This window comes from Aquarana catesbeiana, linkage group LG01, assembly GCF_042186555.1.
Source record: "Aquarana catesbeiana isolate 2022-GZ linkage group LG01, ASM4218655v1, whole genome shotgun sequence".
NCBI classification, from domain to species: Eukaryota; Metazoa; Chordata; class Amphibia; order Anura; family Ranidae; genus Aquarana; species Aquarana catesbeiana.
The window spans coordinates 146,391,380-146,413,726 of record NC_133324.1 but is presented as its reverse complement, the minus strand read 5'-3'; the positions used below and the strand labels follow the sequence as shown (position 1 = coordinate 146,413,726).

Here is a 22,347-nt window from a genome sequence, read left to right as displayed (position 1 = left end):
CGAAAAAACAGGAAAATAAAGGAAATCATCTTTTCATCAACAGATATTTATCTGACGGGGAGTCCCTATACCTTCAATATTCTTTCAAAGTAAAAAAAAAAACAACTTTGGCTGAAGTCGGGCTTTAACTCCCTTTTTGAATGTCAGGATGGGGTTTAAAATGAAGTGAGTGGAGATTGTGCCATGCAAGCGTGTAGGCTTTCTGAAGATTTCAGCTGAGGTTGTGTGAAGATCTTCAAACAGAACTCAACTGTTACAGGCAGGTATATGTTATACTCAAAATGCTGGAAGAGGAGATTAGAGGTAGAAAAGTGGACTTCTCCAAGAGTTTGGGTTAGGTCTACACTAAGGTTAAGTGATTAATTTTTCATATGTGATAATTTTAACTTTTTCTTTTTATGTTGCCATCCTCCCTAATTTTTTCCATAAAGATTAATAAAAAAACTATTATTCCCTCCCCTCGTGCCTGGATACTGTTAGTAATCCCAGACTGTGAACTGTCCATTCAGCCCCAAATCCACTCGCTGTCAAAAGCATGTAGACTTCACCTCCTTAACCTCTCTATCATTTGCCTCCTTTTTACTAATGAAAACCACCAAGCTACTCATTCACTCCCTGGTTATCTCTGGCCTTGACTACTGCAACTCCCTCCTCCATAGGCCTACCTCCCTTCAGGCTATCATAAATGCTGCTGCCAGACTCCTCTACCTTCCCAGCTGCTCAAAGTCTGCCACTCCTCTCTGGCTTCTGATTGAGCAGCAAATTAAATTCAAAATTCTAACATACAAAGCCATTCACAACTCTGCCCCGAGCTAAATCGCCAATCTTGTCTCCAAATATCACCTAAACTATACACTCTGTTTCTCCAAGGACCTCCAGGACTTCTCCAGAGCCTCTCCCATCCTTTTAAATTCTCTACCTCAATCTGTTTGACTGTCTCCTACTCTGGTCACCTTTTTTAGGCAAATGAAGAAAAAGATAATTGGTCGCACACCACGGGAGGAAGAACTTCTGTAGAATAGTTCATTTGTCAAGGTGCCGAAGGATGTAGACAGGACGTTACAGAAACGTTGGTAAACCGGTTTCACATGGATAACTCGTGCTTTTTCTTGTGAACAAGCACGAGTCATCCATGTGAAACTGGTCTTCCACCTTGACAATAAAGTAACTATTCTACAGAAGTTCTTCCTTCCATGGTGTGCAACCAATTTTCTTTTTCTCCAATTACTATTGACAGTGGTGAGCCGGGGGCAGCACCCTCGAGGAAATCTCTATCCACAGTCTGAGCGGTTTTGCACCTTTTAGGCAAACCCTGAAAGCTCATCTCTTCAAGAGGAAGTAAACCCCAACTGGGGTTTACTTTCTCTTTTGATCCCTGCAAGGCCTGTATCACATACGAGCCCATTATACAACTCTTGCCTGCAAGCGAAGCCCACACTGTCCCCTGAGCAGGCCGCATCCATATTCGCCCCTCTTCCTTCCGGTGCCACGGACTCCGGCTCTGTGACAGGCCGGAGTCGCGTGACGTCACTCCTGTGCATGCGCGCGGGAGCCATCGGTCACGGCACATGCTGGGGGAAGAAACGGCACAGTGGTCCATCTCTTCACAGTGCATGCGCAGATGACTACATCGGCTCACCACAAGTGAAATATCTCCTAAACGTTTAGAAGATATTTCCACTACCTATAGGTAAGCCTCAACAAAAAGGGTTTACAACCACTTTCAGCGAAGCCTATGCCATCTCCACCTAACTGAAAATGGTCTGCCTTAACGCTATGCACAATAACGTGTAGCATAACACACATTCTCGCAGCGCATCATCATGAGCAAGACCTGAATTTCGATTTTTGACTGAAGTGTACCCAAACGCCTATGTCATAGCTAAATATGTCAGGCATCTGTATTTATTTCTAGTGAGCACAGCTTTACCCTCAGAAAAGTAGAGGTGGGAAGTATTTCCCACAAAATTCCCCTTCTCTAATTGAGTTCAATTTTTCCTTGCTGCGACCATCTGTTTGTTGTAAGGACAAGCTTTATGCGTCACACCAAAGAGATATTCATGCTGTGTGTGTCTTTGTCAAACACATAAGAGGAGGAAAGTACATGGCAAGGCGTGTAGAGTAAAAATCAGTCTGCGATCCTTGAGTGACACATCTGAAGCTACAACCATTGCTTTCTCTATTGCTAGTCTGACTATAGTCACATTTGTTTATATACTTTTTGTTTCAACTCCTTTTGTTTATTTTCAGGTTGGTATTAAGGTTGCAGTAGAAGATCCACTCACAAATATGCAAAAACACGTTTGTAGAGCATTTTCAACGTACGTGGTCAAACCAGCTGGAGATAAAAAGGTATGAGCTAGTCTTGCTATGAAAACTTTTAGTAGCAGCTCACAAAGACTCTGCATGGAACTATGTGAACTGCAGCTACTAGACACATGAAGGGCTTGTGTAAAACTAAAGACAGAAGAAAAATGTAAGGTCCTGGCCAGTATAATAGACCCAGGTTTGAAAATACACAAAATGCTTGGACAGGTAGAAGAATGTGTGTAATGTATACACAACCCTTGGCACACCAGTGTACTAGGCATTGTATGTTTTTACAAGCTGTTTTGGCCCTCCATCATTGCATATTTTTGCACCACTTTTTATTGATCAATACAAGATGAGGTTACTTTTTACATGACTAAGATTCTTCAGGTGAAGGCGATATCTTAATGCAGACCTAGAGTCAGGGGAACTTTATCAATGCCATACCAAACCATGTAAAACAAGTCACTTGGAAATGATATAGCACTGACAGTATGCACCCTGCAGCTGCTCCTTAGCCCAGGCCCACTTTATTACTCATTTCATAGCACTGTGCGACAATAGAGCAGGTGCTATATTAATGGAAATGCCAGCTTTAACTAGGCCTACTCCTAGACCCTTCATATAATACCAAATCTCTAATACAGTGATGAGATGCAGGACTCTAGTTTCTTCAGGGCATATTCTGCTCTGAAGAAACTCAAGTGACGAGTGAAACGCGTCGGCATGACACCATCACTCTTTGTTGTGAGAGCACGGATTGCCTGCTAACACTTTCTCTCTGCACACCACCGGATGTTTGTAAAGATACGGAAGTGTTTCTGGATACCCGCAGCAGCTACGGCATAGGACGCCATCAGAATATGTGGAACAGAGCCTTTACTTCATCTTATGAAGATGTCTTCACTTCTCATTGAAGAATTACTTGGGAAATTTTTCTTTCCTCCCCCTATTTTTGTATGCCTGTCTTTGAATTCAGAGGAACACACCACCTACTACTATATATTTTTGAGGTGACAGTACTAGTTGTCTGACCGAGGAACTGCAACTTTTAATGCCTCACAATTTTCAACATTGATGTAGCCGGAGTGACGATTTTATCATTTTTTGTGTTGTTTTTTTGTTTGTTTTTTTGTTTGTTTTTTTGTTTGTTTTTTTGTTTGTTTTTTTGTTTTTTTGTTTTTTTGTTTTTTTGTTTTTTTGTTTTTTTGTTTTTTTGTTTTTTTGTTTTTTTGTTTTTTTGTTTTTTTGTTTTTTTGTGTTTGTTTTGTTTTTTTATGCCTTTGGTTTATAGCATGGTGCTTCATTTGAAACTACAAGAACATTATGCACCTGAACTACCTCGCATTATATAACCCACATTCACCATACCCTCACCCCTTTTAAATAAAATAAATGTTGGGTATACACCAGTTAGGCCTGTTATACCTGATTAAAATTGTCCTGCTGGTTAATTTTACACCATCTCCTAATTCAATGTAGTAAAACACCTGCTTGTGCTTTTTTTTTTTTTTTTTTTTTTTTTTTTTTTTTTTTTTTTTTTCCTGTAGTACATTTCAGTCAATTCTACCTCATTAAAATCATCCTGCTTTTTAAAACAAACGTGCCTCCTCTGTGCAGTTGGTTTTTGCAGCGTGGCGCTGATTCTCCTCTTCTGGGGTCCCTCAGCGGCTCTCCTGGCTCATCCTCTTCTTGAATGACACGTCAGAAGTGCTCTCCCTCGGGGGAACCCATGTGGGCGTGCTTCCGTATCCTGCTGCCGCGTCAATTGACACAAGACAGCAGCGGGAGCCAATGGCTGTGCTGCTATTAATGTATCCAATCAGGGCGAGACACAGGCTGGAGCGAGTGTGCTCATCTCCGGCGCAGGAACGATCAGGCTCAGGTAGGTAAAGGGGGTGGGAAGATTGGGCCTGGTGGTTTTTCACCTCAATGCGTGAGGGTTTACAACCCCTTTGATGAAAGCTTGATAGAAACTGGTTAGCAGCAAGACAGTTTTGCATTAGTGAGAACACACAACAGTGTTTCTGTCCACCAGAATTTGTGTATTTTCAAAGCTCGAATATGGATATATGGAAAGAACCCACACTCACAGCTGTAAACCAGGCTCTTCGCCGAAACATGTTAGCAGTTATTCTGTACTTGGTGATTATTGAATAAAGAATTTGGATGGATTCCAGAGTGCGGGTTCTTTCCATGTATCCAGACAAGTATCTTTCTAAGAACCACAGCCTAGGAGACCTCTGCCTGCCCCCACCTGACATGTTCCAGCTTTGGCACCTGCCACAGTTCTCACCCAACAGGCACACCTTATCACTTTGAAGTAGAGGAAAGACTCCAGTCTTGTTTAACTTTAATTTAACTTTCTTTAGGCATCCTGTGTTTAAAAAAAAAAAAAAAAAAAAAACATGTTTAACCCACTGATTGCCTTTCCATTCTTCAGCATCCTTCTTGCCCATTCCTCAGTTACTTCTAGGTTGAATGATCATCCAGCATCTTCATGTGAGCCTAGCCTGTCAGACACAATGCCAGAATGGTATTGTGCAGCTTCGGTTCACAGTGTAATGGATGTATGGATCATATGAGTACTGTCCTATGCAGCCCTGAAGACCAGCCAATGCTGGAGATAGAGCACAGTGCTCACCGGGCGACTGCTCGGATTACACCTGGAATGAATGTTTTTACACTTTCATATTATAATTTTTTTTTTTTTTTTTTTTCTTATTCATTGTGTGGTGGTGGGGCATTTTGTGATAGCTTGGGGGTTAGGAAGTGGAAGTGGCACTGCTTTTACTTGATGTGCACCCAACTATCTTCTGAAAATATCTACAGTAAATGTGTCAATAAAGTGACAGGTGCTACATCAATTCCTGATCAGCTTTCATTTTCTGTGATAGAAACTGGCGTTGAGCTTTAAAGTCATGAGCATTACCTGCATGTATCATATTAATGGGAAGCCTTCCACTATTTTTTAAAAAGCTTTCAATGGAAAAGTTGCATATAATCACCCAAGGTTGATGTTTACATTGTAATTGTTGTGGCTGCCATCTGACTCTAATCTCAGTAAGGCTAAGGTGACTGTGTTTCTCGCTCTCTTGGTCATCTTCATTTTACAAGCTGGGTTCAAAGTTACACAATGTTACTACAGGACAGAAGCCTTAATAATTAACTGCAGCATGATTATCTTATTTTGACTTTAGTTGTAAATGTTTGTTTAATCTCTTCTAAAGCCTAAGGCCGGCCATACACTGTTCCTGCTGAACCAGCCGAGATTCGAACCTTTAATGGGCAGGCTGAATGTACCAAATTGATCTCTCAATCAACCTGGGTACAACCAGCCTGCTGGACTCTTACGGTTTTCGCTAACAGCTGCTATAGCAGCTAGCGATTACCACTGTCCTCTCCTGGTGGGGACTGCTGCCCCCGCCCCCTGCCGGGTGCAGACAGTAGCTCTGCAGGACGGATTCCCCTTTCGTCGCTGTCATTGATGGGGGAAATCGTGCATTTTTAAAAAAAAATTTTTTTCTTTCCTGTTGCAGGAAAGAAATGTGCACAGTCTTTGGCCTGCCTTATCTGGTTGTGTTGTTGTGTGTTTTTTTTTTTTTTTTTTTTTTTTATCCCCATAAGGGATGGTACTTTCACTATACCTGCTCATTCCATCCCCTTCTCCATGCATGGCAGCTGTACTATAGCTTCCATCAGTAAAAGCAGACACTGAATGGAGGAAGGGTGGTTGAGTGAAAGGTCCATCCTCATCTTGACACGTGTCTATGACCGGTACCTCAGCTTGTATTAACCCTTGCAGCATCGAAGGATTAAGGCTGCAGGGGTAATGGAGGGAAAAGAGGACTTTGGATTTCAGTTAAAACAGCCACAAGCAGCACAAGGGACTCTACACATTGTATGCAAGTATTGTCCCTTGTAAGTAAAATTTAAAAGAGATTCTAAGGCAAAATACTGATCAGAAAAGGCAGAGTTTAAAGCTAATCTAAAGGATATAGATATAATACCCTTTATTTTTTTTAACAAACCTGTTATACTTAGCTGCTCTGTGCAATGGTTTTGCACAGAGCAGCCCTGATCCTCTTCTTTTTAGGTCTCCCTTCGGCAGTCCTGGCTTTCTCCCCCTGCCGAGCGCTCCCAATAGCAATACTCTTGCTATGGGGGCACTCAAGCAGGTTCGCTCCAGAGCTGCGCTCTCCATCTTTTTACACACACAAGGCACAGCTCGGCCCATCCTCTGCTCCCTCCTCATTGGTTCACTTGCTCTGTTTGACAGCAGCAGGAGCCAATGGCTCCTGCTGCTGTGTGAGCCGTTGAGGGTAGAAAGACCTGGGAGAGCTGCTGCTCTCGTGCATATTGCTGGATCAAGATGGAGCTCGGGTAAGTATTAGGCGGGGTGGAGCTGCTCCCAGAATGTGTTTTTAACCTTCATGCTTTTTGGAACCACTTTAACTGCTTATCGCTATCTCTTAGGTGGCATTTAAAGCTGTCACAGGTGAAATGCATAGAAGTGAGCATTTTTTACCTCCCAACTAATCTATGTACAGCCCTGATATTTGCACAGCTCAATCATACAACACAGCCTTATCTGGAAAGGCTGAAGACCTGCTTCAGTTAAGTAATAGTTTCAAATTTTGTCCCTCCCCAGCCTGTGACTGGACAGCGAAAAAAGAAATTGCAGTGAATCTAAATCTGTATCTGCACTGGTTCAAAACTGGTCTGAAAGCCAGGGAATTGCAGATTTCGGATGAAGCTTTTTGAACATGAATTATGTTTTATTGCAGATTCCTTTACCAAAAAATGGTTATTTAAAAGCATGTTTAACGTGTAATAATCTGTCATCTAAAATAAAACCGATTTCAACAGTAAAAATTCACCACTGGTCCCCATGATTTGTGCAATATGTTTGCTTTCTATAATCATTAGCTTCATTTAGCGGCCATATTGCAGTATTTTCCTGACCTGTGGCATTTCAAGAAAATACTCCATTATGATCACTAGATGGAGCTGAATATCCTAGGATGTAAAAGTATTATACAAGTTAATATTTGTAACGGCTGTGTGAATGCTTGGGACTTTATTAAAAAAAAAAAAATTCCCATGACTGTCATGAACTGGTCATGACAGGTGGACAAGACCTTGAATAATACTTTTGTCTGTGTCTATCCTTAATTTTTATTTTATTTTTTTTTTTTTTTGAATTCCTCTGTTGTATGACTGTTGGATGTATACAGATGCCATGAACCTTGTCATGACAAACTAGAGAAACAAAAACAGGAACTAAGTAAATTTGTTGCCCATAGTAGGTGACAAGTTCAGCATGTTTTATACTCTGAAAATTAAACTAAATCTGGTCCATATGGGTAACAACTGTTTTAGTTTTTTACCTTTTTTTTTTTTTTTTTTTTTTTTTTTTTTTTTTTTTTAGAGTTTTTGTTTGTTTTTGTTTTTTTTAATTCTTCTCTGGATTTTATTTTGTTTCACATAAATGACTGTCTTCCTCATGATCCATTTAGGATTATGTAAGGTTACCAGTTTTTAGATGGATCTTTCTTTAAATAACATTCAACATGCTAATAAATGAAGTGCAACCTTGATTATGCAAGTACTTCTAGAGCCTTGAACTACGATCACTTTTTATAAAGTTTGTTCTGTTATTAATTATCTTCTGTACATCCACTCTAATCTTTTGCAGGTTAATCTAAAACCTGTCAAGCTGCAAACTGCCCAAGATCACTTGGAATATAGTCTAGCGGCTGAAAGGAGGAGAGTCCGACTTTACCATGAAGTGTCCTTTAACAATCTGATGGAGGATAGCAGTGCTTTTTATGGTTTGTGGAATAAATGCATGTTCACCCATATAAAAAGGTGGATAATTCATACGGGCATACCAATGTGTTTTACCATTGCATTAGTATTAGTGGGATTTTACAAAAATATAGATTGTGTTCACAAGTTTCATGTTTTGGCACCTAAATGGAATGGGCACTTTGCAACCTATATAATGGGATCTTGTTTCATAGGAGGGTAATACCTACCTAATTCTGATTCCATCACAGTAATTGGCAGAATTAAGTGACAATGTTCATGGTTCAGTCAAGACTCCAATGGTGGAGGTGGAGAAATGCTGGGATGCAGATTAACATTGCCTAATCTTTTTAAGGGGCAGCACCAATCATCATGCCAGCAGGTGAATATATCAGGGGCATGGAGGTCCTGCAGCAGTTGTCAGGTGCATGCACTTGGCGCCAAGTCTGAAAAATGCATACTAGGTTGCAATCTTTAGACTGCCAAGGCAGTGGATTTAGTCAATGACATTGGTTTCTCAGTTCAGAAGAGTACCTGCATAAATTGGAATAGCAGTGCACATTGAGATGATGAATGTATCTAGACTAGGGGTTGACCAATTATCGGCGGTTGATTTTCATTTTTTTTTTTTTTTTTTTTAAGTATCGTTCACAAACTTACTGATGTTACTTCAAGGGGTTGTACCAGGGTGATGCATGCAGCTGCAGGCATCGACCCGGTACGGTTCTTTAGATCGGACGGTCAGCTTTCATGTAATAACAGCAGCCGCTTCGCTGTTATTACAGCCTGCGGGAGTGGACTCCCCCCACCTCCTGCTGCTTCGCCCGGGTCTTGTCCCACAGGGAGGCCCGAGCAACCAGCCGGCTCATTCGCCAGCTGACCAAAGACCCCAACAAAGCAGATCGGCCTTGTTCGGGTCCCGGATCTAGTAACCTGGAAGCGATGTCAAGACATCACTTCTGGATTACTGGCATCCTAAAGGCCCCAGTTTTAAAAAATTGAAAGCATTCATAAACGCACATTTTGAATACTTTCAAGTGCAGAGGAGGGGTTTGGGGTCTTATAGAGCCCCCCCGATCCCTCCATAAAGAGTACCTGTGCTGCCTATTACTGTCACAAGGGATATTTACATTCCTTGTGGCAGCAATAACAGTAATTTAAAAGGACAGTGTAAAAATATAATAAAAAGTTTAAATCTACAGAATATTGGCACCTGCTATCCGCCTGAGGGATCGGTATTGTATCGGTCAACCCCCTCATCTAGACCCAAAGTGTTAAAGGAAATATTTTTTTTGCAAATAAAGAATAGCACCTTTTCTGGCCAGTGAATGGGCAATTTTCCTCTGGATTTTTTTTTTTTTTTTTAAATAAGTTTGCATGCTTATTTAAAATCAGTTAACATTTACTTTTGTGTTTTAGGCCCCTTTCACATGGGTGCCTCCATTTGCCGGACTCTGCTTACTGTGGAGAGGGAAACAGTCCCTCTCTCCTCTATAGGAATGAAAACAAACCACCTGCCTGTTTTCTTCCAGTTGTATCCAATCGGCCAGACGGATAGAAAATAGGACCACCAGCTGTCTGGATTTTGCAGACAGGATCGGATTGGATAACGGCGGATGTCAGAGGACATGTGTCGGCTGACATCAGCCGCTCCTTAGGGGTGAAATGGAGGGTCTGATCAGGTCCGCCTGAAAAACTAACAGATGGACCTGATCAGACAGCCCATGTGAAAGGGCCAGAAGTGTTTTATTTTTTCACATATATAGTGATGTTAGCTTTGAACATACTTTGTTTTAAAAGTATATCACATACTCCAATAATTCTCTGTTGCAGACCCAGATTGGGAAAATGACCAGAACAAGGTCTCCACAGACTGTACCCGTGTAGAGAGCATTGAGCTGGTTCTTCCACCCCATGCAAACCATCAAGGGAACACATTTGGAGGACAGATCATGGCTTGGATGGAAACTGTGGCTAAGATTTCTGCAAGGTCATTTGTAGATTTATTTGGGAAGATACAATACTTCATCTCCTGTCATGTTGTTACGCTGCACTTGATTTTACTTATGCCTGTATTCATGAAGACCTACTCATTAGCACTTAAATTGGTTGTAATGGTAGAAGTTTTTCTTTACCTTTAATGCATTCTCTACATTGAGGTAAAAAACTTCCCTTAGCCCAATCTCGATCTAGCACTGTGCATGGACATGAAGGCAGCACTGGGAGCCTTTGGCTCCCAGTGCTGTCAATTGCAGCCAGTGAACGAGGGGCAGGGCATGCTATGTGTGTCAATGGACACACATAGTGTGGCTCAGGATTGATCCCACACAAGGGTCCCTATAGCAAGCAGCTTGCTATGGGGGCGGTCAGGAGGGGGAGGGGGGACCCCAGAAAAGGAGGATTGCAGATGCTCTAAGCAAATCCCAGAGGATGCAAGTATGACATGTTTGATATTTAAAGTATGTTTACAATCACCATAAAATGTATCTAAACCCAAAATCTAGATTTCAGTATGTTTGGGATCATTCCTCACTATCTACAGTTTTCTTAAATGGAATCTGATGAAAAAAAAAAATGAAGGCTGCCATTTGTGGACCTTCCTTTTGAGAAAGTTAGTTTCCGGACTGCCATGCTTATGCTTTGTTTTCAGTGAGTCTGTGACCAGGAACAGGTACATTTGTTAAGTAACTGACACCTTTTTGAGTCGGACACAGCAACTTGCATTTTCAGGAGGCCAGCAATGGCTCGCCCCATAATTTTTCTCATACCAGAGTCACTTTAAGCCCATTTGTTTTTTGTCTATTCAAAATTTCTTGCCTGCCAGTAACATTGCTTCTGTTTCCAACTGGCAATGCCAAGCCACTGCTTTTCAATAAGAAGCAGTGTTGTTGGCCTGCTGTATGCACACCTTCAGCTTGTAGTAGGTAGTTCCTTGGCGTTGTCAGCCTGACACAGGAGGTGCTGTAACTGCCAGGATCTCCAGGCAAGAAACTTTTCAGTGCATTGACAAAAAATGATTTGCTTATATTGTATACCGTGAGATGTGATGCCAAACATATCGAAAATATAGGTTTCGAGTTTAACTACACTTTGAGTGTGCTGTCCATGAGCTGCAGCTAGAGGGTATGGGTCCAGAATACTTGGTGATGAATACCTGGACAGGATAATATGGAATACGCATGAAGCTTCCAGGCATACATTTTATTCCTGACATTCAACCATGGAATCTATCCAAGGCTGGGACTTCTGCTGGGACATGCTGATGGTTGCAGGGAGCAGGGGAGTGACATCATCAATGCTGCTTTTCATTATCCAGTAAAAATGATGGGGATATAGATAAAGGGCCAAGGGGGTACCACATCCATATGAAATTGCTAATAAAAAAGGGAATGTTGGAGCGGACTTTATAGGTACCAGAAAAGGAATACAAAATATTATTAGAAAAATAAATTTATTATACAGAGATATAAACAATTGACAATATAACATTAAAAACAAATGGTGTTGGCTTCCAATAAAATAAGCCACACATAGTATGTATATTGCTCCCTATTGCTGCTTGAATATGGCAGGTCGACCTTTCGCTTCCTCAGAAGAAAGGAGAAATAATCATATTTTAAATATGGACAATGAGTACAGATGTACATATCAAAAGGTGAGATGTCCCAGAAAGAAGTATAAGTGACGCATAGAGGAAACCACTCATTTAGAACAGCATAACTGTCATATGCATGACATGCCCCACACCTTCCCCGGGTGCCTGGATGGTACCAAGAATCACAAGGATACCCAGAGAGATGAATCCAAAATCTAAAAATCTATGCAATATAAAAATATGCATACTCTAAATCCAAAAACCTTGGGATGGAATTATAAAAAAAAAGTAGACCTAAATTCAGCAAATACTTGGCTATGGAGAAGTAAGTTTCAATATCAAGTCTAGTGGGTGTACGTGTACCAGACTGGACTCTAGGTGAAAGAACAGTGGCTGTGGGCTAAAATGAAAAATGCCATCAGAAGTGTAGACAGCTAAAGAACCCCAGTAAGGTCTATCATTAAACAATGAACAGAGGTTCCCTCAAAAGAGAATGATGAGGCCTTAGAACATAAGAAAAAATATCTCCATAGGACACAGTATGTGACCATGTATAGAGAAATATGACAGTTTAAATAAATGATGGGGGGTGGACAGAGGGCACTACTGTATTGCCTACCTGATATTACCTGGCTGTCCAGGACAAAAATACAAATCCCTAGCAAATAAAAATCCTTTCATATATGTATTTTATCAATGTATTTAGTTTGCCTGGCATTCAGCTCTAACATTCTGTACACATAAAAGGGAAGATATTACCAAGCTGTCTCTTGCCTTATTTGTTGGATTACAATTCAGTATATGAGTGTGCGTTGTAGTAGACATTTGCCTACACCTGTCTTGGTTTGACGAAGAACTAATAAACTTTCTCAACTTGATTCCAGTGTGGTTGTTCGATTTATCATCATACTGTGATATGATCTACAGACACAATTCAGCAATAAAGTGAACTTCTGAGACAGAAATATGGCAGCTACCATTGCTGGCTTGTGTTTGAAAGATGAAGGCTCTGGGCCTGTCCTCCCCAAGCTTATTACACTTTCATGTGATTCACTGACCTGGAACTAGCATACAGCCAGTTGCGTATGCTTTACATAGGTTGAGGAAAAAGCACAAAAATTTTAAACAAGACTAAAGTCTGGACAGCTGTCTTGCAGTCTTCTCAAGATTAGAATGACAGCCCTGGGTCTAAATCAAGTCTACAATTACATCTCCTAAACACCTCTTCCTGCAGATTCCCCTTTAAAATATATGTATAGCCAGAATAGTTTTTGGATAGGGTAGGAAAGGGTTTCCCTTTAAATTTTGCATGATTAGGCAATTCACATCCTGGCCTGAGCACAACAGGAAGTGACTGAAAATCTCCACAAAGTGAGGGTAATGTCCATCATAAGCTGGCCACATATTAGTCAAATTTTTGTTTTGAAATTTTAATTTTTTTTAGAATGTTTTTTTCTTTTGATTTTCTAATCATTAGTGGAATCAAATAGATTTGGACCAAGGTGACAAAAAAATCTGAAGGGATAGGATGGAAAAATGTTCTTAATCGAGCGAGTATACACAGTTATATAAAAGTTTGCATACCCTTGGTGAATTGGTAATAAAAAAGATGGACCATTTTAAAGAAAACATGAATGAGCAGGCAAAATGCATTTCTTTTATTATGGGATTCATATTTAACTGCAGAATATAACAGAATGGCATAATCCTAAAACTAAACATGGCAACACGGAAACAAATGAAATGAGCCCTGTTCAAAAGTCTGCATCCCCTTAGTTCCTTATACTGTGTTGCCCTCTTTAGAATCCATGACAGTGTGCAGTCTTTTGTAATAGTTGTCTATGAGGCCCCAAATTCCTGCAGGTGGTATACATGACCATTTGTCTTGCCAAAATGCCTCCAGGTCATGCAAAGTCTTTGGTTGTCTTGCATGAACTGCCCGTTTGAGATCTCCCAGAGTGGCTCAATGAGATTGAGGTCAGGAGACTGTGATGGCCACTCCAGAACCTTTACCTTATTTCTGCTATAACCACTGCTTAGGGTCGTTGTCGTGCTGGAAAGTCCAAGAATTTTCGTGCAGAAGAAGGCAATTTGTCTGCCAGTACCTTCTGATAACATGTTGCATTCATCTTGCCATCAATTTTGCTAAGATTCCCCATGCCTTTAGAGATCGTAAGCCACCACCATGCTTCACAGTGGGATGGTATTCTTGTCGCTATAGGTCTTACTGTCCCCTCTCCGTACATATCGCTTATGGTTGTGACCATAAAGCTTTTTTTATTTTGGTTTCTTCACTCCATATTTACAGTGTGCCATAAGCTGTGAGGTATGTCAAGGTATTGTCTGGGATATTGTAACTGGGCTTTTTTTTTTTTTTTGTGGCATTGGTGCAGTAAAGGCTTCTTTCTGGCAACTCGACCAAGCAGCTCATTTTTGCTCAAGTATTGTTGTATTGTGCGCCTTGAAACAGCCACACCATCTTTTTCCAGAGCAGCCTATATTTTTCCTGAGGTTACCTGTGGGTTTTTCTTTGTTTTCCAAACAGTACTTCTGTCAGTTGTGGCTGCACTCTTTCTTCTTTTATAAAGTTCCATTACCTTGTTTTGCATGTCTTTTGACAGTTCTTTTCTGCTCCCCATGGCTCAGTGTCAAGCCTGCTCAGTGCATCCATATGAGCATTAACAAACACGTTGACTATTTTATACAGCGACACTAATTGCAGTTTAAAAAGCCAAATATGTGAGGAATTGACCTTTTTAAAGTGTTACGAAACCAAGGGCCCTGCATTCACTATATCTGGTCTCCCACAGTACACAGAACATGGGAATGCAATTATTTTAGTAAAAAAACTGCTAAATACCTTTTCTCATCAGCAGTTAGAGTAATCTTGTGACTTATTTCATTGTCTGGTTAAAGCTTGTAGGAGGAGTTTTCATTCTACCCCGACTGTTCTATGAGGCTGCAGGACCCCTAACCCTCTGTCTGGACAGTTCTGATTGGAGAGTGCATGCGATTAGCACATGGCCAAAGAAAACAAACTGTCTAGCAAAACGCAGCAAATTGAGCATGTGCAGCTTGCCCCCAAGGCTTTGCTCTATCAGGAGATGGATTGGGGACAGTGGAAAACGAGAGGATCAGAGAAGACAGGATCAAACTTTTTACAAAATGCAGAGGATTAACCCCTTAGGTTCCACAGTATAACAAGCATTATTTACTGCATATACAGACTGATTTTACTGTTGTGGGTTTAAAAACACTTTAATTGCCATTTTAACGTATGTGTCACCTTGTGTGTCTGTACCAAAGCCAAATATTCCAGGGTATGTAAACTTTTTTGATCAGGGACATTTGGGTGATTTCTGTTTTTTAAAAAGGAGCCAAACAACTGTGATAATTGATGACTTTATATGAAAGCTATCTTTTAAAGAATTTTTTTTTTTTTTTTTTTTTGCATAATCGGTCATATTTTCAATATCCATGCCATAAATGTATGATATCTGCCAGGATTTGCAAACTTTTGAGCACAACTATGTTTTTTGTTTAGGGAAATTACATTCATTTCAAAATTTGAATGTTAAAATCAAGCAAAATTCATCAAATGTACAAATTTTCATACAAATGTTTGTTTGAAAGTCTTTGCGTTTAGAGCTAGCTTTTTAGACCGTTTTGTCTCTGAACAGGTGTCTCCAAGAGAATATTTACCCTCACCTCCTGTTTTAGTTACATGTTTTAGTAAAATATTGGATTTCTCATCATTTACTATGTTTGTGGCAATGGTCACCAGGCCAAATAGGGAGGGTGAATCTACCCAGGAACATGCATAGCCATCAATTTTTTTTGCTATCCATGTTACCACAATTAGTTTTAGAAATGTAAATTTTTTTGTTTTTAAAGGTTTTTTCATATAAAAAAAATTTAAAAAACTAAATTTAAAATATAAACTTGGAAACGTTGCACCAGCGTACAATGCAGCTCCCAGACCAAACAAAAGAAAAGCAATCTTCCCAGAGAAAGTATAGTAAGGAGAGAGAAGGGTACTTAAAATATACATTCACTGTAAACAGTATAATATCCCCTCCCCTGCCACACTAAGTATTTGAGGCCAATAAAGGCTTACACAAACCTCACTACGCGCCACAAATATATATATATATTTCATTATTGAAATGAGAAAATATACTGTCAGTTGGGTGCATTTTACAGTATAGTCTGTTATTAAAATGATACAGACGTGGTCAAACAAAGTCTTTATTTTTTTATTTTTTTTTTTTGTACAGCCGCCTGTGTCACACACATGCAGCCCTTAAATCTGTGGATATGTTTCAATTCAGAGGACCTTCCACTGTTGGAGATCGACTGGTGTTTCGAGCGATTGTAAATAACACGTTTCAGAAAAGGTAATGCTCAAGCGCGTTCCAATATTTTCCTTTTTTTTTTTTTTTAAGATAATCAGTGTCACGTTTTTAACGCTCTAGAGCAATTTATCACTTAGTTTTGAGGTAAAGTATTTCCTTTTGCTGATATTTCAAGTTTAATTTTATTATCAATCCTATAGTAAATACAGAAAATAAGCTAAGAAAACATAATCCTAATACAAGCTGTGATACTATAGATATAGGAGTATATTTAAGAAACCATGAAGCTGACATTCTCCAACCATTCACTACAAGCGAATTGCTGGAATGTGAAATACATGCACCAGAAAAATACACCTGCAATGAATGTCCGGGGAATGTCACATTTACTGCCTTATTAGTATGCCCTATTAAGTTCTAATTTCTATTTGTAATTTGTCCTGGTTATCATGGCACCAAATTCTGTTTTCTGGTACAATGTGCAACCAACTTTTTTTTTTTTTTTTTTTTTTTTTTAAAGTAAGAATAAATTTATAAGTTTGCATTTTTATTTAGTGTTTGCAATATAAAAACATGATAAAGCTAAATAGAAAACACACAAATATATTCTGCTGTCCAGGGTTGCTTTAGCAGCTGATATGTAAAAACAAACAAGCTAAAATGTTTGCTCCAGCTAACTGCAGTGTATCGATAGCTTTGTAAATTTTAGCAGCCCTGAAGCAGGTGATTTTAGTTTAGTTCTGAAAGGGCCTACAGCAAATTTACAGAAGATCCTAGAAGCTACACACATGGACAGGTCCTTAAAGTGATATTGATCTCAAAACCAAAAATGTAATATATTGCAGCTTCCCAATCATTGGATGTGGTGGCTGCATTAGTTTTCTCTTGTTAGGCTTTTTCCCTCTGTTTTCACCTGGGGATCTGGCCAGTAACACACTTCCTGTATTAGTGTCCCCACTCTGGATGAATGAGCACAGGAGGCAACTTTGGACAGCAGCATTGTCTGTCTGGGGGGGCGGTGTTGGGCTAGTGTTACATGTACTAACCAAACAAATTGATGCAGACTTCAGCTAACACTTTGTAATCAGTTACAGTGAACCATGGTGTTTTTCATTTTGAGATGAAGGTTTTACATGAATAAAAGTTCATTGTTGTAAGCAGAGGCGTTGCTAGGGGGTGGCTTTTGGGGCTATAGCCCCGAATCTGAGGCCAATAGCCCCGAGTCTCTGCAGGGGTCCCCAAGGGGAGGGGAGGCTCTCTGGGGACCCTTATGTAAGTGGGGGGGGCTCTCTGGGGACCCTGATGTAAGGGAGAGGCTCTCTGGGGACCTGATTTTAAGGCCTAGGCTCTCTAGGGACCCAGATTTAAGGGGGAGGCTCTCTGGGGACCCTAATGTAAGGGGGCCTCTCTGGGAACCCTGATGTAAGTGGGGGGGTCCTCTGGGTACCCTGATGGAAGGGGGAGGCTCTCTGAGGACTCTGATGTAAGGAGGAGGCTCTCTGGGGACCCTGATGTAAGGTGATGTAAGGGGGGGCTCTCTGGGGACCCTGATGTAAGCGGGGGGCTCTCTGGGGATATATATACACCCACACGTATATTACTGTATATACATGTGTATGCCCGCCCAAGCGTATGACTTTCTTTACTACGCTGCTATGGGCTCTAGCCCCAGATCTTTTGTAGACCTAGCAACGCCCCTGGTTGTAAGCATTTCTGTCTGTGTTGAATGGTTTGTCTTATCCCTGTAAACTGATACACTATATTACCAAAAGTATTGGGCCGCCTGCCTTTACACACACATGAACTTTAATGACGTCTTAGTCCGTAGGGTTCAATACTGAGTTGGTCCACCCTTTGCAGCTATAACAGCTTCAACTCTTCTGGGAAGGCTGTCCACAAAGTTTAGGAGTGTGTCTATGGGAATGTTTGACCATTCTTCCAAAAAAAATGCATTTGTGAGGTCAGGCACTGTGGATGAGAAGGTCTGGCTCAGTCTCCACCCTAATTCATCCCAAAGATGTTCTATTGGGTTGAGGTCAGGACTCTGTGCAGGCCAGTCAAGTTCCTCCACCCCAAACTCGCTCATCTATGTCATTCTGGACCTTGCTTTGTGCATTGGTCCAAATCATTTGGTGGAGGGGGGATTATGGTGTGGGGGGATCTTTCAGGGGTTGGGCTTGGCCCCTTAATTCCAGTAAAGGGAACTCCTAAGACATCAGCATACCAAGAATTTTTGGACAATTTCATGCTCCCAACTTTGTGGGAACAGTTTGGGGACAGTTGGAACTTTGTGTTCCAACATGACTGCACTCCAGTGCACAAAGCAAGGTCCATAAAGACATGGATGAGTGAGTTTGGGGTGGAGGAACTTGACTGGCCTGCATAGATTCCTGACCTTAACTCGATAGAACACCTTTGCGGTGAATTAGAGCAGAGACTGCGAGCCAGGCGTTCAACATCAGTGCCTGACCTCACAAATGTGCTTCTGGAAGAATGGTCAAACATTCCCATAGACACTCCTAAACCATATGGACAGCCTTCCCAGAAGAGTTGAAGCTGTTATAGCTGCAAAGGGTGGGCTATCTCAATATTGAACCCTACAGACAAAACCGTGTAATGTTGTCCGAAGGGCGTTGGCTCAAACTTGTCTTGGAAACACACGGTCACACAAGTTGGCCAACAATTACGATCGTAGTGACGTACTATGTGGTTTTTCATCTCTTTAGCGCCACCCTTTAGGTTCCTTCTGCTAATTTCGTGTTCGTAGAAGCTTGTGTGTTGATTTGCGCTTTTCTTTTGGTGCTTTTCAGTTTGTTTCTGAACAGCCGTTCATCAACCAGACATGTTGCGGAATCGGAGGAGATAATGTGTTCTTTATTATTGGCCTTGGAGTTATTGCTTTGACATTATTTTTTCTGTTGAATAATAATTTGATTTGTTATATTTTTGGATGCATAGAATGCACTTTTTGGTTAAGTTCTATTGGCAGATATCATGTCTAATTGTATTTTCTTTTTTTTAATGCACAATAAAAAATTTGTGTAGAATAATACTTAGCTATGTGTTTTACTTCAAATGACAGTTTGGGAGTAGGCAGTTGCATTTAAAAAAATACAATGTAAAATTAACAAGAGGCACTAACATAGTTGTATCTTTGATATAAAAAACTACGAGATAATGGTGAAAATTAGTTTGCAATAACTCCATCAGTATCACCAGCAAAGCAGCTTCATTATTATCCCATTAAAGATGAGAATTGTGTGCTGCATTTAGAGATTTCATAATTTACCACGTCACGAATGTTAATTCTCCATTACGAGCGCTAATTTACAAGACCGACCGCTTCTGGCTTGTCCTTCCATGCAGGCATGTTTGTACTTTGGACTTTTATGCGACAGATTTGTGTACACACGCTCGGAAAATCCGACAGACATTTTGTCTGCGGAAAATTTGGAAACAATGCAGCCAACATTTGTCGGCGGAAAGTCCGACAACAATTGTCCAATGGAGCATACACATGGTCGGATTTTCCGCTGACAGCCAACGTTTCCCGTCGGAAAGTCCAGTCTTGTGTACGGGCCTTAAGACTGTTCATGTGCGTGTAAAGGCAGGCGTCCCAATACTTTTGGTAATCTAGTGTAGTGATTTACTGGCCAGATCACTAGGTGGAAATAGGGGAAAGGCACAAAAAAAACAAAAAAAAAAACAGCCGTCACATCTAAGAATTGGTAAGTTGCAACACAATAAATATTTGCTTTTGGGTTTAATAGCGCTTTCACTGGTGACTGATCAGAACATGGGAAAATTAAAGTAGGCCTTCACCCAAAAATCAGAACACTACTCATACTTGTTCTCATGGTTGCAGGAAAGACCATGGCACCATCAATGGCCTGCCTAAGAAATGGAGCGGCAGGACATGGAGCCAACCAGGTGTGCTGATGAACATGAGAAAATGAGAGGGCAGTGAGATGAAACTTATCTGCTAATCTTACTCCTCGCTCATCACCGTTCAATCAGGCTGAGGGTAGAGAGAAGACACCGCTGTATTCCTTCTATGGTGTCATCTGCCTGGCTGTGCTGTGGTAGCGCTGTGTAGATCTCAAGAACACATGTACAAAAAAATGCAAATCCTTTGAGAGGTAAAACGGCTTTCTTTATATGTATTGGATTTGTTTTTTATTTTGGAGGAAGTGTGGAAGGGTTAGCTTTAATTTCTGCCTGAGTCCTTGCTTGACAGATTCACTCTCTCCATAGCCTAGAGACCAGGCTAGTAGATCTAAATTGTTAATCTTCACTGTAAGAAGAATCGAAGAAATTTACAATGAGAGCGTGATCTGTGAAAACAGAGCAGATTTTTACTCCCTTTAGGCTGGGTTCACATGAGTCGCATGCGGCTCACAGCAGGGGTCCGGTGTGTCCTCACCATTTTCAGGTCTGATTTCAGCCTGAATTTTGGGTTAAATTCGGACCTGAAACGGATCAAAAGACGCACAGCGTTTTTCTGCAAAACACACCGGACTTGCTGCGGAGATATGTGAACCGGCTCCATAGAGAACCGGTCAAAATCTCCTGCTATTGTGAACCCAGCCTTAAGGTTTCATCCTTTGTGTTATGTTTTTGGGACCCCTCCCACCCCCCCAAGAAATAAAGCTTGTCTTTAGATATATTACAAAGCATGTCTAAACCCGAAAACAAGCCTATAATTTTATTGCAGCCTACCAGTTCTTGGATGCATTCATTTTTCTTGGTAAACTCCCCCCCCCCCCCCCCACTTTCTTTGGCAATCCTGCCAATCCCAGTGTGTCAATGATCACTCACTATATTGAATGGAGGAACACGATTCCCCCTCGGCAGAAGCAGCGAGCACAGGAAGTTATCAGCTCATGGTATGTCTGGCAGGGTTATTTTTTATTATACTTCTAGAAGAGATATTACACGACTGTCAATGGTATATATTTAACAGACCAAAAGGGAGCAGCTATTAGAAATGTATTGCGAAGGTTTACATAAACTCTTTAAAATGTTTGACACCACACTGGAATCTTGGCACTATGTTTCACAAATTTTTATAAATAAAGTGACTGCTGCATAGGAAGCCAAGTAAATGTATCAAACGTATATAACTAAGAGTATTCTTCTGTATTTTCTGCAATAACTTCTGGGTAGATGCAGTGTTCATATAGATCCACAGTAGGTGGCGGCCCTCCAGCGAAGCTACAAGTCCCTTGAGGCTTTGCAAAGCCGTCGTGTACAAGCATGACTCCCACAGTTTTGCAACAACTGGAGGGCCGTCAGTTTGAGACCCCTGACTTACAGGGTTGCCTATTCGAATTGGTGAAGCTTCTTTTCATGCTTGAACAACAAGCCAGGAGTAGTCTTTCTCTGCTTGTACTTGGCAATCCAATGAAGACATCTGTGCCACTGAAACAGATAAAAGATACTTAACGGATGAAGACAGATGAAAAGCACTAGAACTTTCTTTGTAAAGGAACTACCAGCACCACTCATCAATGTCTCTAATATTACTTCGGGGGTTTTCATAGCTGAATCTTTTATCTAGAAAAATTACTAATTTAAAGTGTAGAATGTATTGTGTGCCTGAAGGACACAGCTGCTTTTCTCCTCTCACAGCAGATTATAGGACAGAGTTGTTTGTACTCAGCTGATCCAATTGGTTGAAATATTCGCTTTGGCGTTGGAATTTTAGATATGGTATTTCTGTTCTATTCCTATGGTAATTCATCATTGATCTTGGTTCTATATGCGCTTTATTGCAGTGTCGAGGTTGGTGTCAGAGTGGAAGCTTACAACTGTGAGGAGTGGACAGAGGGCAAACCGCGCCACATTAATAGCGCTTTCCTCATTTATCAAGCACTGGATGCCAACAACCAGTTTGTCATGTTCCCCAGAGTTAAAGCCTCAACTAAGGTGAGGTCCCATATATTTTTCAATATTTTCACTGAGGTCAGATTCATGCAATGAGATTAGTGAACCCTTTAAAATATGCCAGCTTTGCTGGTATTGGGTTTTGTCACATGGAGATGCTTTTACATGTATTTACTTTAAATCTGCAGCTTTCTTATGTTTTCTTTGCTCTTCATTGAAATGGAAAATGTGAGACAAGCATGCTGTTGGACAATTGTGCATAACAGAGAAGCTGTGTTTTTACCTGAACTCTCCTTACTGTGCTACTGAAATTTATGTGGTGCTTCCTGGGCCTCATAATAAAATATGCATCTGGGGAAAAAAAAGCAAATACCATTGCAATAAATCGGG

The 22,347-nt window shown here is 40.8% G+C and overlaps 1 protein-coding gene across 3 annotated transcripts in view; it reads left to right on the top strand.

The window, feature by feature from the left end:
- ACOT12 (acyl-CoA thioesterase 12) overlaps nucleotides 1-22,347 on the top strand; it is a 129,449-nt gene that overhangs the window by 70,787 nt on the left and 36,315 nt on the right. For all 3 annotated transcript variants that reach the window (XM_073624443.1, XM_073624444.1, XM_073624442.1), the window contains 5 exons: nucleotides 2,251-2,352; nucleotides 8,009-8,144; nucleotides 9,955-10,111; nucleotides 15,994-16,113; nucleotides 21,849-21,999. In XM_073624443.1, the coding sequence (XP_073480544.1) occupies nucleotides 2,251-2,352; nucleotides 8,009-8,144; nucleotides 9,955-10,111; nucleotides 15,994-16,113; nucleotides 21,849-21,999 (666 nt within the window). The remainder of the gene's footprint in view (nucleotides 1-2,250; nucleotides 2,353-8,008; nucleotides 8,145-9,954; nucleotides 10,112-15,993; nucleotides 16,114-21,848; nucleotides 22,000-22,347) is intronic.